General features: G+C 37.0%; 1 protein-coding gene across 1 annotated transcript; it reads right to left on the reverse strand.

Annotated features, from left to right (window-relative positions):
* Positions 1-7,443: 7,443 nt before the first annotated feature.
* On the reverse strand, positions 7,444-11,364 carry LOC112703741 (uncharacterized). Its single transcript, XM_025755321.3, has 2 exons — positions 8,595-11,364; positions 7,444-8,244 (listed from the first exon to the last, which is right to left on the reverse strand). The coding sequence occupies exon 1, from the start codon at positions 11,362-11,364 to the stop codon at positions 8,884-8,886; it is 2,481 nt and encodes an 826-aa protein (XP_025611106.1). The 3' UTR covers positions 7,444-8,244; positions 8,595-8,883.
* Positions 11,365-15,847: the final 4,483 nt, after the last annotated feature.

Here is a 15,847-nt window from a genome sequence, read left to right on the forward strand (position 1 = left end):
CAATGCTCCGTGTTGCGACTGTAGTTGGTATTCCCGTCAAGGTTGATTTGGCAACAAAATTAGCTGAAAGAGAACGATATGCTCGAGCCTGTGTTCAAATAGATATAGGTGTTGAATATGAGGTTGAATATGAAAGTCTTCACCTTATTTGTGGCTCCTGTCTCAAGTTTGGTCATGATATGAAGGTGTGCAAGACCGATATGAAGGTGTGCAAGACCGACAGTAATGCGGGAGGAGGAACTAATGCCAAGGTGGTCGGCGATGTAGCAAAGCAGCCAAAAAGTTCAAATTTAAAAAATCCAGTGCATGTGGAAAAGGCAAGTTTTAATTTTGGCAAGAATCTTGGAGATGAGACTGAAAATATTGATGTCCCGAATTTGGTGGATAGTGATTTGCTTGCTGTTCATGTAGACCATGCACAACATGAGGATTTGGAAGGCTGGACTCAGGTGATTAGGAAATGAAAGTATAAAATGGGTCAAAAGCCTTCTCCTAGCACCCATCAGGTCCAACCAAAAGTAAAGAAGACTTCTAACAAGGCTACCAATACTTGGACAAGGCCTAATCACTAATGTACAACACATACTACTTAAGCAGGGGCATCAATATTGGAAAACCAGTTAATGTGGCTTCTTCGGGAACCCGGCACAATGTTCATCATCAGCAGCAAGGTGAGACAACAAATGGCACTGTGCAAAAGCGTCCTCGCCCAAACTCTTTGCAAAATTCACCAGTAGATAAGGATGGAGCATCGACGGCGGGTGTGGTGCAAGTTTCGACAGAGAAAATTGTGCTGCAACTTGAGAGTCTATTAAAGGCGGGATCATCGAAGACAGGGACATCATGTTGAGTCTCGGGTTTGTTATTGGAGCTCCCTTTTTGCTGTTTTTTCTGGATAGTTTCAATATCATAGTCTGGAATGTGAGGGGTGCGTCTAACAAGATGCCCCGCGTGCATTGCAAAAATTTGGTGAGAATATATAAACCATCTTTCTTCTTTCTCTTTGAGACTCATACCGTGTTTAATAATTTGAAGAATTTTTGGGATAAGTTGGGTTTTCATTGTGTTGGTATTGAGGAAGCAGTAGGATACAAGGGTGGCATTTGGTTTCTATCTTCTATTGCTAATGCTTCTTGTGTGGTTATTGACCAAATTGACCAATGTATCACAGTGAAAGTGAGTGTTGGTAACTTAGTTTGGCTTTGTAGTGCAGTGTATGGGAGTCCTCAATTCGAAAAAAGAAGTATGCTTTGGGATCATTTACGTTCTATTAATTCAGGCCATAATGGACCGTGAATGGCCGTTGGTGATTTTAATAAGATTGTGGCGCCAGACGAGAGTACAGGTGCTTATTTTTCTTCTCACATAGCTAGTCTATTAGCTACTATTCTAGATGACTGTGAGCTCTTTGATCTTAAAGTGACTGGTAGGAGATATACTTGGTATAGAGCAGTTCAGGCTGGCAGGGACTTGGCTAAAAAGTTGGATAGAGCTCTAGTTAATGAGGCGTGGATGACAATATTTCCTGAGGGTTATTCTGAAATTTTTAGCAGGCTTCATTCTGATCATTGTCCTATTTTAGTTCGTTGTCATGGTGGCCCCAGAATGAAAGGTTCTCATCCTTTTAGGTTCCAAGCTGCGTGGGCAACACATCCTTCTTATAAACATGTTATTAGTAAGGTTTGGAATCAAGAGTTTGGAGGCGTTACTGAAAGGCTTAAGATGGTTCAACAGGCTTCTTTGGACTTTAACTAAAAGATTTTTGGAAATATTTTTGTGCAAAAAAGTAAGCTGGATTCAATGGCGTTTATTCTCCAAGAAGAAGCCCTCTCTTTTTACAAGAATCTCTTTGGTACAATGGAAGATGTTGAGGTTGATTATTTAGGGGATGTTCCGATACCCACTCTAAGCACCGAGGCTTGTGCTAGGTTAATTAACCCTGTCTCTTTTGCAGAAGTCAAGTCAGCAGTATTCAGTATAAGCCCTTTTAAGGCTCCTGGTCCAAGGCTTCTGCTAGGTTAATTGACCCTGTCTCTTTTGCGGAAGTCAAGTCAGCAGTATTCAGTATAAGCCCTTTTAAGGCTCCTAGTCCAGATGGCTTTCAAGCTTATTTTTTTAAAGAATATTGTCCGGAGCACTTTTTTTGGAGAGTACTTAAATCCTAGCATCATGGAAACTCTAATTATGCTTATTCCTAAAATTGATAAACCTACCTTTATGAAGGATTTCAGGCCTATTAGCTTGTGTAATGTTGTTTATAAAATTATCACCAAAGTATTGACTAATCGACTTCGGCCTTTTCTTCCAGATATTGTTAGTCCTTTACAAGGAGGTTTTATTCCGGGTCGTGGTGCTCCTGATAATATTATTGTGGCCCAAGAAATTCTGAATTTCATGAAGTACACAAAATCCAAGAAAGGTACTCTTGCTTTCAAAATTGATCTTGAAAAAGCTTATGATAGGGTAGATTGGAGGTTTTTGGAGAGTACTCTCACTGCTTTTGGTTTTCCTATCATCACTGTTAATTTGATTATGAATCGTGTTCGTGCATCAGCTCTTTCTATTATGTGGAATGGGAATAGATTGGATAGTTTTGCTCCTAAAATGGGACTTAGACAGGGCGATCCAATGTCTCCTTACTTATTTGTTCTTTGTATGGAAAGACTTGCTTGCTATATATCTCATAAGGTGGTCGAGGGTGTGTGGAAACCAGTTTCTCTCACTATAGGTGGCCCAAAATTTTCTCATTTGATGTTTGCAGATGATCTCTTACTTTTCTGTCAAGCTACAAAGAGTCAGGTCCAAATGGTCATGCATTCTCTTAATATTTTTTTCAAGGCATCTGGCATGAAAGTGAATCTTGAAAAGTCTAAAGTTTTTTGTTCTAAAAATGTGACTGTTCGGAGAAGAGATATTTTTACTAGTGTTTCTTCAATACGTTTTACTTTGGACTTAGGAAGATATTTTGGAGTTAACTTTAATCATTCCCGTACCAGTAGGGCTTCTTTTTATTCGGTGATTGAAAAGGTGAGGGGAAGATTAGCTAACTGGAAAGGAAGGCTTCTAAATAAAGCAGGGAGACTTTGCTTGATCAATTCTGTTGCAGCATCCATTCCTGTCTATCATATGCAGGTATCTTTTTTTTCCAATTTGGGTTTGCGATAAATTGTCTTCTATGATGAGACAGATTCTTTGGAAGGGTCAAGTTGATGGTAGAGGTCTTTCTCTTGTTAATTGGAGGACCGTGATCACTCCAAAAAAATTTGGTGGCCTGGGTGTTAGAGATCCTACGTGTGTTAATATATCTTTATTTGGTAAATTAGTTTGGCAACTTTTTCATTATCAGGACAAGCCTTGGGTTGCTCTATTGAGGGCAAAGTATCTGAAGAATAAGGGAGTTTTAGATAGCCCTGTCCCTTGCAATGCTTCTCATGTTTGGAAGAGTATTTCAAAGACTTTTGGTGCTCTTAAGGATGCCTTCTTTTGGTGCGTTGGGTCACTTGATCAATCTTTTTGGTTTGACAATTGGAGTATTGAGGGCCCAATTGCTCAAGATGTCCCTTTTGTACATATATCTGACTCTGATTTAACTATTAGAGACGTTTAGAAAGATGGTCAATGAAATCTCCATGATATTTTCTCTATCATTCCAGAAGATGTCTTACAGCGTTTGAATGCTTATAATCCGAATTTGAATGTTGGAGAGAGTTCAGGTTGGTCGTGGGGTGTGGCATCTTCTGGACTCTACTCAGCTAGGAGTGGGTACAGTTAGCTAACTAAAAGAAAGTTTGACTGGAATGAGCATGATAATTGGTTGTGGGTATGACGATTACATATTCCTGAGAAGTACAAGTTCTTGATTTGGCTCAGTCTTCATAATGATATTCCTACGGCAGAGTTTTGTTTGGGTCGTGGCTTAACTTTATCTAGCACCTGTCATCGGTGTCAGAATGGTTCTAACCATTCTTCATTGTCTTCGGGAGTGTCCTAGTGCCAAGGAGGTCTGGAACCTTTTAGGCCTGTATTCAGATAACTCGGATTTACGTGATTGGCTCTACAGAGGTGCAAAGAGTGGAGATATTTTTCTTTTCTTTTTGACCATCTGGTGGATTTGGAGAAGCAGGAATCATGTCTTATTTAATATAGATGATTCTTGGAGTGCTAGTAAAGTTGTGAGTTTGATTCGTAGTTCAGTAAGGGAGTTTCACACTATTTTTGCTATGCATCAATCTTTGTCTCCTCCTTCGCTTTGTTTGCATTGGGTTCCACCTCTAGTTCATTCTGTTAAATTGAATTGTGATGCTAGTTATTTTGATCCTTTTGGCTATGTTGGTTTTGGTTGTATCATTCGCAATCCTGATAGATATTGGTTGAAAGGTTGTACTGGAAAAGTCAAAGTGTGTAGTGTTCTTTTTGCTGAATTGTATGCAATTTGGAGAGGTTTACTTCTTACTTGGAAGAGTGGATTTCGTGAGGTTATTTGTGAAATAGATTGTTTAGAAGCTCTTTTCTTGGTAAACCAAAGACTGCTTGGTAAGGATATTCCAGAATGGGATTTGGCAAAGCATATACAGGAGGTTATGAAATGGAATTGGAGAGTCTCTATTCTTTTAATTCAGAGGAATGCAAATAGTGTTGCAGATTGTATGGCTAAAGCAGCTGCTTCTGCCGCGGACATTCACTCAAATTGGAGCCAACCATGGAATGAGCTTCAACATCTAATAGATTTAGATATGAATCTAGTCAATTAATTTGGTTTTGTCTCTATTTTTTTTCTTTCTTTTCTATTTAATCACCAAAAAAAACTAATTGAACTTAGGCAATTAAAAATATTAAAATTGTATACAAAATCAGGCTATTGCAGAAATATAATCACATAAATACATTGTTTCTTTTTATATATTTCCTAAAATAATATATATACTATATACTATCTGAACTAAAATACATATAATAACTGTAATTACACCTATATATATGGATTTGTTTAAAAAAATTAGAAAAAGCAAAAAAAATTAATATTATTTATAATTTTTTAAATAAATTTTATTTTTACAAATATTTTAATAAAAAAGGAGATAAAATAAGTATTGTTTGATATATTCAGTAAACTTGCATTGGCAGGAGGCAAGACCATATCAACAAGCATAGAGGTAAAAAATAAAAATATATGTTATTATTATTATTTAGGTTGAAAGATTTGGGAATGGAGCTGATCCTAATGTTGGAAGAGTAGCAGAAGATTTAATAAGAAAAGTCTCAACGGGACCTGACCCTCTTCATCACAACAGCAATCCTTTACGCCATTAATTAAAGTTAGCTACTAATTTTTTTATTAAGCAAAAGCTTAACTTTATTAGATATATCTCTTTGATGGTGAACACTACTGATTATTAAAATATAAAATAATTAAAGTTTATTTTATAAAAACAAATTTATTTTATTAAAATTAAAAAAATAAAAAAGTTAATATTTTCATGTATTATATATATTTTTTAAATAAATTTTATTTTACAAATATTTTGATAAAAAATTATATTATATAATAATATTTTTAACAAAAATAGTTAGATAATAAATTTTGATTATAATAATTTAATTATTTGTTAAGTAATATAAAATAAAATTTTAATTATTTTATATTTTTATGTTATAATTTAAAATATTAGTTTAAAATTATAAATTTTTTTGTATAATAATTAATTTTAATGAATAAAAAATATTTATATTTTTTATATTTATATGTTTTATATTTAATTATTTAAGAATAAAAAATTCTGTTGCCATTTAAAGTATTGTCATTTAAAGCATTTATTTATATATTAGGATATTCTATATTTATTAGAGTCCATTAATACTTTTCTTTTATATTAACTTTTAATTTTTATCTAATAAAATCTAATAGTTTATATAAATGTGACACATCCAATAAATACATAATTATTGAACTTATTTTAGACCTCCCCTAAAGATTTATGTGAAAATTAACTACTATTATAAATCCTTAAACAGTGTAATAATTTACATGTTTTTTTTTTTCTTCTCTTTTAACTATCTTGTACTATCATTTAATATATCTATCATTTTATGATGGTAGTTAGTTTTTATATAAATCTCTAATTTCTATCAATTTACGATAGTAATTAGATTTCACATAAACTTTTATTTTTATAGTGATTTATGTATAAATTTTGAAATTTTTATATTTGTAATGATTTATATAGAATAAGTATAAGATTAAAATGTAATATTTTAAAAAATTTGTAATTGGGTAAAATTTGTTTATCATTTATTTATTTATGCAATTTATTCCTATTATAATGTATTAATTTAGGATTTATAGTATAATGTTTATAATTTAATATAAAAATATTTTTGGGGCCAAATATCGAAAAAAAATGATCTGTATGTAATAACTTATAAGTTGGATATACTTAGCAATAAAGTCAGATTTATAGGATATAACTTGAATATAATTAGATATAAAGTCAAATTCGTAACGTTACTAGCTTTTTTTTTATATTGTTATGATTCGTTCAATTATAAAAGAACTCGAGAAAGATAAAAAAAAAATAATTATCTAAATCAGTGCCAAGAATTTTAAAAACGGATATTTTAATCTTTGAAAAAATTAATACACAGATTAATTTTAAAGGTTTTATTTCGACAAACAAATTAGTGTCAATCTTTATTATTAATAATGTTGTTTTGAAAACCAAATTAAAATATTTTCTTTTAATACAAACAAATTTTTTAAAATAAGACATCTTTTGATTATATTAAATACAAAATATCAAATAGTTTTAACCTTAAATTTCTTATAGAATAATCTCTAATAAATTTATTATTATTATTATTATTATTATTATTATTATTATTATTATTATTATTATTGAGTGACTCTCTCTCTCTCTATATATATATATAACAAAACTAATGATAGATTTATTTATTAGATTATTATGTTCATGGGATCAAGAAAGAAACAAAAAAGAGATTGTATAAAGAAACAAAAAATGTTGATGGAAGTTTGAAGACATTCATATTTCCACCAATTTTTTCTATTATATCATTTTTCAGCAATAAGCAAACATACACAATGGTGGGGGGTTACATAACCCACGCTTTTTTATGTTGGCTTTTTAGTTTCAATCACATGGCTATTTCCCTTGTGGAAACGCAACTACACCAAAAAGAGAGTAAATGTAATCCTTTTTTAGTAACAAACTAACAATGTCATCCTCTTTTGGAGACCTGAATTACAACGGATCTTCAACCCAAATAGGCCCAATAAATGCAACCCAAATTTATTTGGTCTTTCTCTCCTCTTCAGAGATCCATAACCACTCATCAAAAAAGATAAAGTGAGGGATTTGTATGCAATATTTCATGCATCTTATACAAGGCAGGAGAGAGAGAAGCACAAGCAAAACAAGAAGGAAATTTAAAGAGAACCAAAAAAAGAGTAGCAGGACTTGTATCATGTATGGACTAAAAATAATAAGTGATTGTGAGAGTACATAGTAAGGAACTTTCGTCTTTCACGAGTATTGGGCACAAGCCAAAAGGCAGAAATTTAATATAACACCTATATTTCGATTTGTCTTCTAAAGGAACTATATTAGTATTAATTAGTTTTATTTAACCAACACTAATCAATGATTTCCTTTTAATAACAACTACAATCATTTCCCAACTGAATTATGTAGTGTGATATTAAAAGCAGGTTTAGGCCTCATCTAAACTCTTGTGTAACAATTAACAAAATGTCGGTAGTGTTATATTCTGATTTCTGAGTGAATGATTGGAAACCAAGAATGGCCTGAATCTGACAGAGAATGAAGAACCAGGGATATTGTTCATCCTCAAAAACAACAATCGTTATCTTCATTCATGTGGTAACAATCCTTGTCACTCAATATCTCACCGAACGCACAGAAGCCTTTGACCCTCTTATCCAGCTGCCACGTTCCACCTTTACCAGAACCAGAACCCGAACTCGACCCAGATCTCGACGGGTCATTTCTGTCGTTGATTTTGCTGCTAAAGGGGATGGCCTTCATAATGACACCCAGGTAATCTCAAAGTTGTTTTCTTTCAACCCCATTCCATATTTGGTAACCATCTCTTTACCTTGTTTTCAGTCATTCATAGAAGCTTGGAAAACTGCTTGTTCTTTCCCTGGGTTTGCCAATGTTGATGTTCCATACGGGAAAACTTTTCTTATCTATCCAGTTGACATTGCTGGGCATTGTAAATCAAAGATCACATTAACGGTATGCACAAATAAAGAATCAAGTATCTCATATACACATTAAGGGTATCCAGTTGAATTCAATGTAATAAACATAAACTAGACAGTGCACATGACATCACAGCACGTTTCAGTGGCCATTGGCAAATGTACTTGCCAAATTACCATTTCTACAAAAAATCAGAAATTTCAAATTTATTTTCTAAAGTATTTGAGATATTCACCATCCATGAGTGACCAACTGACTATTAACCAAGTAGCTGCCAATCTAAGATTGGAAAAGAGCCAAGTGCAATTTGTAGGAAACGTTCAAATTTAACTAGTGAACTGCCAAATGTACCTGAAGCTTTAACTCAGAGAACAACGCCTTATGATCAATCATAAAGTGCCAGTATATATTGCAGACTCCACTTTTACAGGTAGCCACATCCCATGCTTCAATTCATAGCACGGAGTGAACTAAACACCCTCTTCATAAAAATAATTATAGAATGAAAAACCTGCATCGTTTCTTTCATGGATGCTGTCCTCAAGCATGGCAGAATCCAGATAAAAAATATGGAAGGGTCATCTTCTTTGAAATTCTAACTCCCCGTATATTACATTTATATATTACATTTCCTCGTTCCCTATCTTACTATAACCTTTAGATCATGTTCTACAGGATGCTCCGAAGCCCTGGAGTCATCAATCAAGGTCTGCAAAATAACTGAAGCCTCTGAATGCGTACCTTGACCCAAGTATTTGTCTAATATCAGGGAATACTTAACAGCAGTTTGTAGGTCAATCTTACTTATGTCGCAAGTTATAGTATTTCTCCACTCTTTTGATTTACCTTTCTGGCAAAACCCATGTAGCAGAGCGCTGAAACATACAGGATCCATAGGAAACCCCTTACTCTGCATCTTTGTTTGCAACAACTGAGCAGTGTCAAACATTCCATGCTTACAAAGACAAATAATAATGGAATCATAAGCGGCAATCACAGGGCTCCATCCATCCGATATCATCACTGCAAAGAAATCCAATAGCAAGGTTCTGCAATCTTTGTCAGACTCATTTTTCTCAACAAGAACCTGTGCGTTTGTATTATTTGTCAAACCATTTATCAGATAATGGAACGTAGTGTCATTTGGGAGACAACTATTTGTCAGCATAAGTTCAAAAAATGTTGCTGCCTTTTCAAGTTTAGCGGTCTTGCAGAATCCCCCTATAAGTATAGTGTATGTAACAACATTAGGCTGCAAATTGAAAGATTGCATCCCTGCGAAAACTTTTTCAGCTCTGCCCAAATCTGCTATATTGCAGAATCCATTGATCAAGGACGTGTAGGTGACCACATTTGGCTCGAGCTTCTGTTTCACCATCTGCCCAAACATCTTGAGTGCACTTTGCAAGTCATGCTGCTTCACATACCCATCTATAAATGTGGAATAAGTGTATTCATCTGGAGCATGACGTGCATTTTTAATCCTATTCAAGCATGACAGAGCATCTGTCATTTTTCCGAATTTACAAAAACCTTTAATCATGGCATTGTACCCAACAATACCGGGGTCTATACCCTTTGCAATTATGACTTCAAAAAGCTTTCTTGCCTCATCAAGTTCACCATTCCTAATTAATCCATCTACCAAGGTGGCATAAACATATGCATCTGGTTGAACATTTCGGTCAAGCATTTCTGAAAGTAGCAATTTGGCAGCAGGAAAATTCCCATTCTTGCATAGGCTACTCATCAGGACATTGTAAATTTGGGCATCAGCAATTACTCCCCTTTCCATCATTTTAACCCGTACCATAAGTGCAACATCAATTTCCCCGGCAGCAATGGCTCCATGGATAAAAGCTCCATACGAAACCACGTCTGGTTTTTCTCCTGTTTCGGCAATCTTAAAAAGCATATTTGATGCCTTAACATAATCCCCTTTTCTGCAATAAGCATGCATAAGAGGCGTATAACTAAACTTGTTAGGCATTAATCCCCTTTCTATTGCCCTCTCTAAAAGTTCATCAGCTTCTTTGATCCTTCCAGCCCTACACGAAAAGTTAAGCATAATATTGTAAGTAGTAATATCCGGCTTACAGCCCATCTCAGCCATCCTTCTCATTGTCTCAGCTACTTTTGCCACCAGACCGTGCTTGTATTGAGCATCAATAATATTATTATACACTTGAATATTCACACTCAATCCCCTCTCAACCATTTCTTTCATAAGTTGATCAATTGTCACGAAATCCCCTTCCTTGCATAAACTGTTAATCATAGCACCATAAGTTTCTAACGTTGGCAAAAATCCCTTCAATTTCAGTTCCTTGAAAACTCTGGTTGCACCTTGGAGATCACCCTTCTTGCAATACCCATCAATAATCATATTGTAGAACACAACATGGGGCACACAACCCTTCCCCCATCTATCTACAATCAACCTTCTACCTTCCTCAACCTTCCCAAAGCCGCATAGACCCTTAACCACTATCCCGGTGCTATAGTTATCCACAACCTTACCAGTGCCACCATCTGTCACAAGCATTTCATCATACAGCTTCCTTGCAACCTCAATGTTCCCCCTTTTGACCAAACAATTCAGCAACGAATTAGAAGCGACAACACTAGGAAAACAACCATGCATTTCCCGCACTGTATAGAATAACCGTAAGGCAGCATCAACCATCCCAGAATCTCCGTAGGCTCGAATCAGAGAGTTCAAAGCTTCATGGGTAGGCTTCAAGTTCCCAACTTTCATGCTATCCAGAACCAGCTCGATCTCGGAGAGCACTCTGAATCTTGCCAGGAGCTTAAGAAGAGAGGAATAAGCAAAGCCATCGAGGGAACAAGAAAAGGGTCTCGAGTTAGCCCAGTCGAAGAACTTCAAACCCAATTCCGGGTCATGTATTTGGTCTAGAATGAAATGGGCAACGTCCGAAACTAGAACCTCGGATTCTGCAAAGCGAGACTCAAGGGAGTCCTGCCATTGGGCGTGGGTTGCCAGTATTCGAACGGCATCAATAACGAGGTTGTGGATGCAGGGACTGAAGCGGGTCGGCGTGAAGGTGGTGGCTTTGGGGAGGTTACGGGGTTTGATTCGAGCGAGGATGGCCTTTGACATTGGATTTTGAGTGTTATGGTGCCAATCATTTGTGAAAGACAAGCTCCCTTCTTGGAACTGGTTGATTTATTGTTCAACCAGATTCTGTTACAACCAACACAAGCTAATTATTTTGGATTAATTTCCACCTTACTGTGTGATTCATCTATAAGCATAGTTGTAAGAACCGAATCAGTGATCAAATCGGTCAAAGTACTGATTCACTGATTTATTAGTTCAACCGATAAATTACTGTTTAAATCGATAAAACCGATTTCACGTAAATAAAAAATATAAAACAAATTGTTCAATGTTGGGAAGCATAACCTATTTTCAACTGTTCAATTCAAACTTCAAAGGGTTCCTGTTAGGCAAGACAAAAACAACCATATATGCATTCACTAAAACCTGTTTTGGACATAAAACCAGTTTTGCCAACATGTTTTCAAACCTAAATTTGCTGAATAATATAAATTATGAGTAAGATTGGTGCCTAACTAAGACAAACAACCATGAGAAATTGATAAATGGATAACAAGCACTAACTACAAGTAAAATGGTTGTATTCAACTTGAAAATAACTCCGCCTATGTTACACTTGCGGTACATAGCCGGTCCCAAGCCCGGATAAAGGAGGAGGGTTGTGTTAGGTCTTCGGCAACCAACGTAAAAATATAGCCGAACCCCCCATGACATGAATCAAAGACATTATTGCGCTAAAGCTAGGTCGTTACCCGGAAGTAACGCGCCGTATGGCTCGAGTACGGTGTCAAAGCAAGAGCCGCTGCATCGGTGCCCGGATGTAGTGTTAAATGAACAAGGGTTCTCGCGTTTTCGTGAACGGACGAGGGTAAATAAGCTAGTTCACGAAGGAAAAGGTAAAGGTCGAAGCGATAAAAGGTTGAGATTTGGGACATGGAATATAGGCACTCTAACAGGAAAGTCCATGGAGGTGGTGGACACCATGACAAGGAGGAAGATTAACATTATGTGCCTACAAGAAACGAAATGGGTTGGTGCAAAGGTTAGGGAGTTGGATTCTTCTGGTTTCAAACTTTGGTATACAGGAAAGGTGAAGAATAGGAATGGAGTTGGAATAATTGTGGATAAGCAGTGGAAGAAGGACGTAGTTGATGTCAAGAGGGTGGGAGATCGGATCATCTCTATCAAACTTGTGGTGGAGGGAGGTGCTTTCCATGTGATTAGCGCCTATGCACCGCAAGTGGGTTCGGACGAACAACACAAGATAAGGTTTTGGGAGGATCTAGAGAGTTTGGTTCAAGGCATACCTTTGGGAGATAAGATTTTCTTAGGAGGAGATTTAAATGGCCATGTTGGGAGAGAAGTGACCGGATATGGGAGTATTCACGGAGGCCATGGTTTCGGGGTGATCAATGCCAAGGGTAAAACTATTTTGGACTTTTCCTCAACTTTTGATCTTCTCATCGCAAATACATGTTTTAAAAAGAGAGACGAACATCTTATAACCTATAAGAGTGGCATGACAAGCTCTCAAATCGACTTCTTCTTGTTGAGGAGAGTCGACCGGAAATTTTGCATTAACTGTAAAATTATCCCGGGAGAGAGTTTGACAACACAACATAGGGTGCTCGTCATGGATTTTCGAGTTGAGCAAACGTTGAGGAAAAGACATCATACGAAGAACCCAAGGACGAGGTGGTGGCAGATGAAAGGTGAGGAACAAAGAAGCTTCCTAAGACAGGTAGGAGAAGAGGCAAAGTGGGATGGGAATGGAAGCGCGGAAGAGATGTGGAGGGAAATGGCAGAAGTTATTAGAAGAACAACAAAAGAAAGTTTTGGTGAATCTAAAGGAATAGGACCAAGAGACAAGGAGTCCTGGTGGTGGAATGCGAGTATACAAGAAAAGATAAAGATAAAAAGAGAATGCTTTAAAGAGTGGTCTCTATGCCGCAATGCAGATAACTGGGAAAAATATAAGGCGGCTAAGAAAGAGACAAAAGTGGCTGTAAGTGAAGCAAGAACAAGAGCATATGAGGGTCTCTACCAGTCTTTGGGCACGAAAGAAGGAGAAAAAGGTATATATAGAATTGCAAAGAGCCGGGAAAGAAGAACGAGAGATTTGGATCAGGTTAAGTGCATAAAGGATAAGGATGGAGAGGTGTTGGCTCAAGAGGAGAAGATTAATGAAAGGTGGAAGAGCTACTTCTACGAGTTATTTAATGAGGGACAGAAGACTCTTCCAAGCCTTGGTCGATTATGCACAAGGGAAGAAGATCAAAACTTTGACTACTATCGAAGGATTCGAGACTTCGAGGTAAAAGAGGCTCTAAAGCAGATGAAAAATGGCAGGGCAGTAGGACCTGATAATATCCCGATTGAGGTTTGGAAGGGTCTTGGAGGAAAAGGCATCAACTGGTTAACCAAGCTTTTTAATGAGATTTTAAGGTCAAAGAAGATGCCTGATGAGTGGAGAAAGAGCACCTTGGTACCTATCTACAAGAATAAGGGGGATATACAAAGTTGCGGAAATTATAGAGGGATTAAGCTTATGAGTCATACTATGAAGTTATGGGAAAGGGTGATAGAACGGAGGTTGAGAAAAGAGACACAAGTAACAGAGAACCAATTTGGATTTATGCCAGGCAGATCTACCACTGAAGCGATATTCCTATTAAGAAGGATGATGGAGAGGTATCGTAGTAATAAAAGGGATCTACACATGGTGTTTATTGATTTGGAAAAAGCGTATGATAGGGTACCAAGGGAGGTCTTATGGAAGGTTTTAGAAAAGAGGAGAGTAAGGATCGCATATATTCGGGCAATTAAAGACATGTATGATGGGGCCACAACTAGTGTGAAGACTCAAGGTAGTGTGACAGAGGAATTCCCTATTGGTATAGGATTACACCAGGGATCATCCTTAAGTCCATACCTTTTCACATTAGTCTTGGAAGTACTCACAGAGCACATCCAAGAGCCTGTGCCATGGTGCATGCTTTTTGCCGATGATATCGTCCTTATGGGAGAGTCAAGGGAAGACCTAAATAAGAAGTTGGAGTTATGGAGAAAAGCTCTAGAAGTGTATGGTCTGCGCATAAGCCGTAGTAAGACGGAATATATGGAATGTAAGTTCAGTCTGAGAAGGGAAAACTCCAATATAGAGGTGAAAATTGGAGAGAACACCCTACGAAAAGTTAAAAGTTTTAAGTATCTTGGGTGCATCATACAGGATAATGGAGAGATTGAACATGATGTAAATCATAGGATCCAAGCAGGTTGGTCAAAATGGCGGAGTGCAACTGGTTTTATATGCGACAAAAAAGTGCCTTTAAAACTTAAAGGTAAATTCTATCGCACCGCTATAAGACCGGCTATGCTGTACGGTACGGAGTGTTGGGCGGCTAAAGGGGAGCACGAACATAAGCTGAGTGTGGCAGAGATGAAGTGTTGAGATGGATGAGTGGTCATACGCGATTGAATAAAATAAGGAATGAAGATATAAGGGAGAGAGTTGGAGTAGCACCCATTGTGGAAAAGATGGTTGAATCGCGTCTCAGGTGGTTTGGACATGTGAGAAGAAGACCGATAGAACATCCAGTCAGGAGGGTAGATGAGATGGAAGATGGACAAATGGCGAAAGGCAGAGGAAGACCTAAGAAGACCATCCATGAGGTGGTCAAACGAGATCTACATGTAAACGGTCTCTCTGTAGACATGATACATGACAGAGCACAATGGCGTCGTTTGATTCATGTAGCCGACCCCACTTAGTGGGACAAGGCTTTGTTGTTGTTGTTGTTGTCAACTTGAAAATAACCATTCAATTCAACATACATTTAAAAGCAACATCATAACAGTTCAACAGAAAAGAACTATCACTACACTAAACAGATGCTCAATAAAAAAATTCAACAAATTCAGTAAATTCATAATCAAGAATCAACAAATTCAACCAGTTATAATTAATCATTTAACATAAACAGAACAGAATAACTACAAAAACAGAGACAATGGCATAATGCAGATCTTAGAGAAGTGAGGAATGAGGAGACCACCAACCTGTCCGAGAGAGGAGGCAGTGGACGGAGAGGAGGCGACGACGGCGCCGACAACGCGGAGCAAGGTGCCGGGAAGCAAAGAACTGCGACGGAGAAGACGACCTGCGAGCAGGGGATGTCGTCGAAGCCGCACGAAGACGACGAGACGGCCGGCGGGATTGGAGCCTGGAGGGGTTGCTAGCTTGCTGCCTTACTGGGGAATGGGTGCTGTTGAGGGGTTGAGGGTTAGGGGGAATGGGTCAATGGGTTAGGGATTTTTTTTTTTAAAGACCCAAAACGACGTCGTTTTGAAAAAGGAAAACAAAAAAAGGAGCTTCAAACCGGCCGGTTTACACAAAACCGTTGGTTTGCCGATTTATTTGGTTTTTCTCTCATCTTCAGAGATCCATAACCACTCATCAAAAAAGAAAAAAGTGAGGGATTTGTAGGCAATATTTCATGCATCTGATCCAAGGCAGCAGAGA

This window comes from Arachis hypogaea, chromosome 7 (genome assembly GCF_003086295.3).
Source record: "Arachis hypogaea cultivar Tifrunner chromosome 7, arahy.Tifrunner.gnm2.J5K5, whole genome shotgun sequence".
NCBI classification, from domain to species: domain Eukaryota; kingdom Viridiplantae; phylum Streptophyta; class Magnoliopsida; order Fabales; family Fabaceae; genus Arachis; species Arachis hypogaea.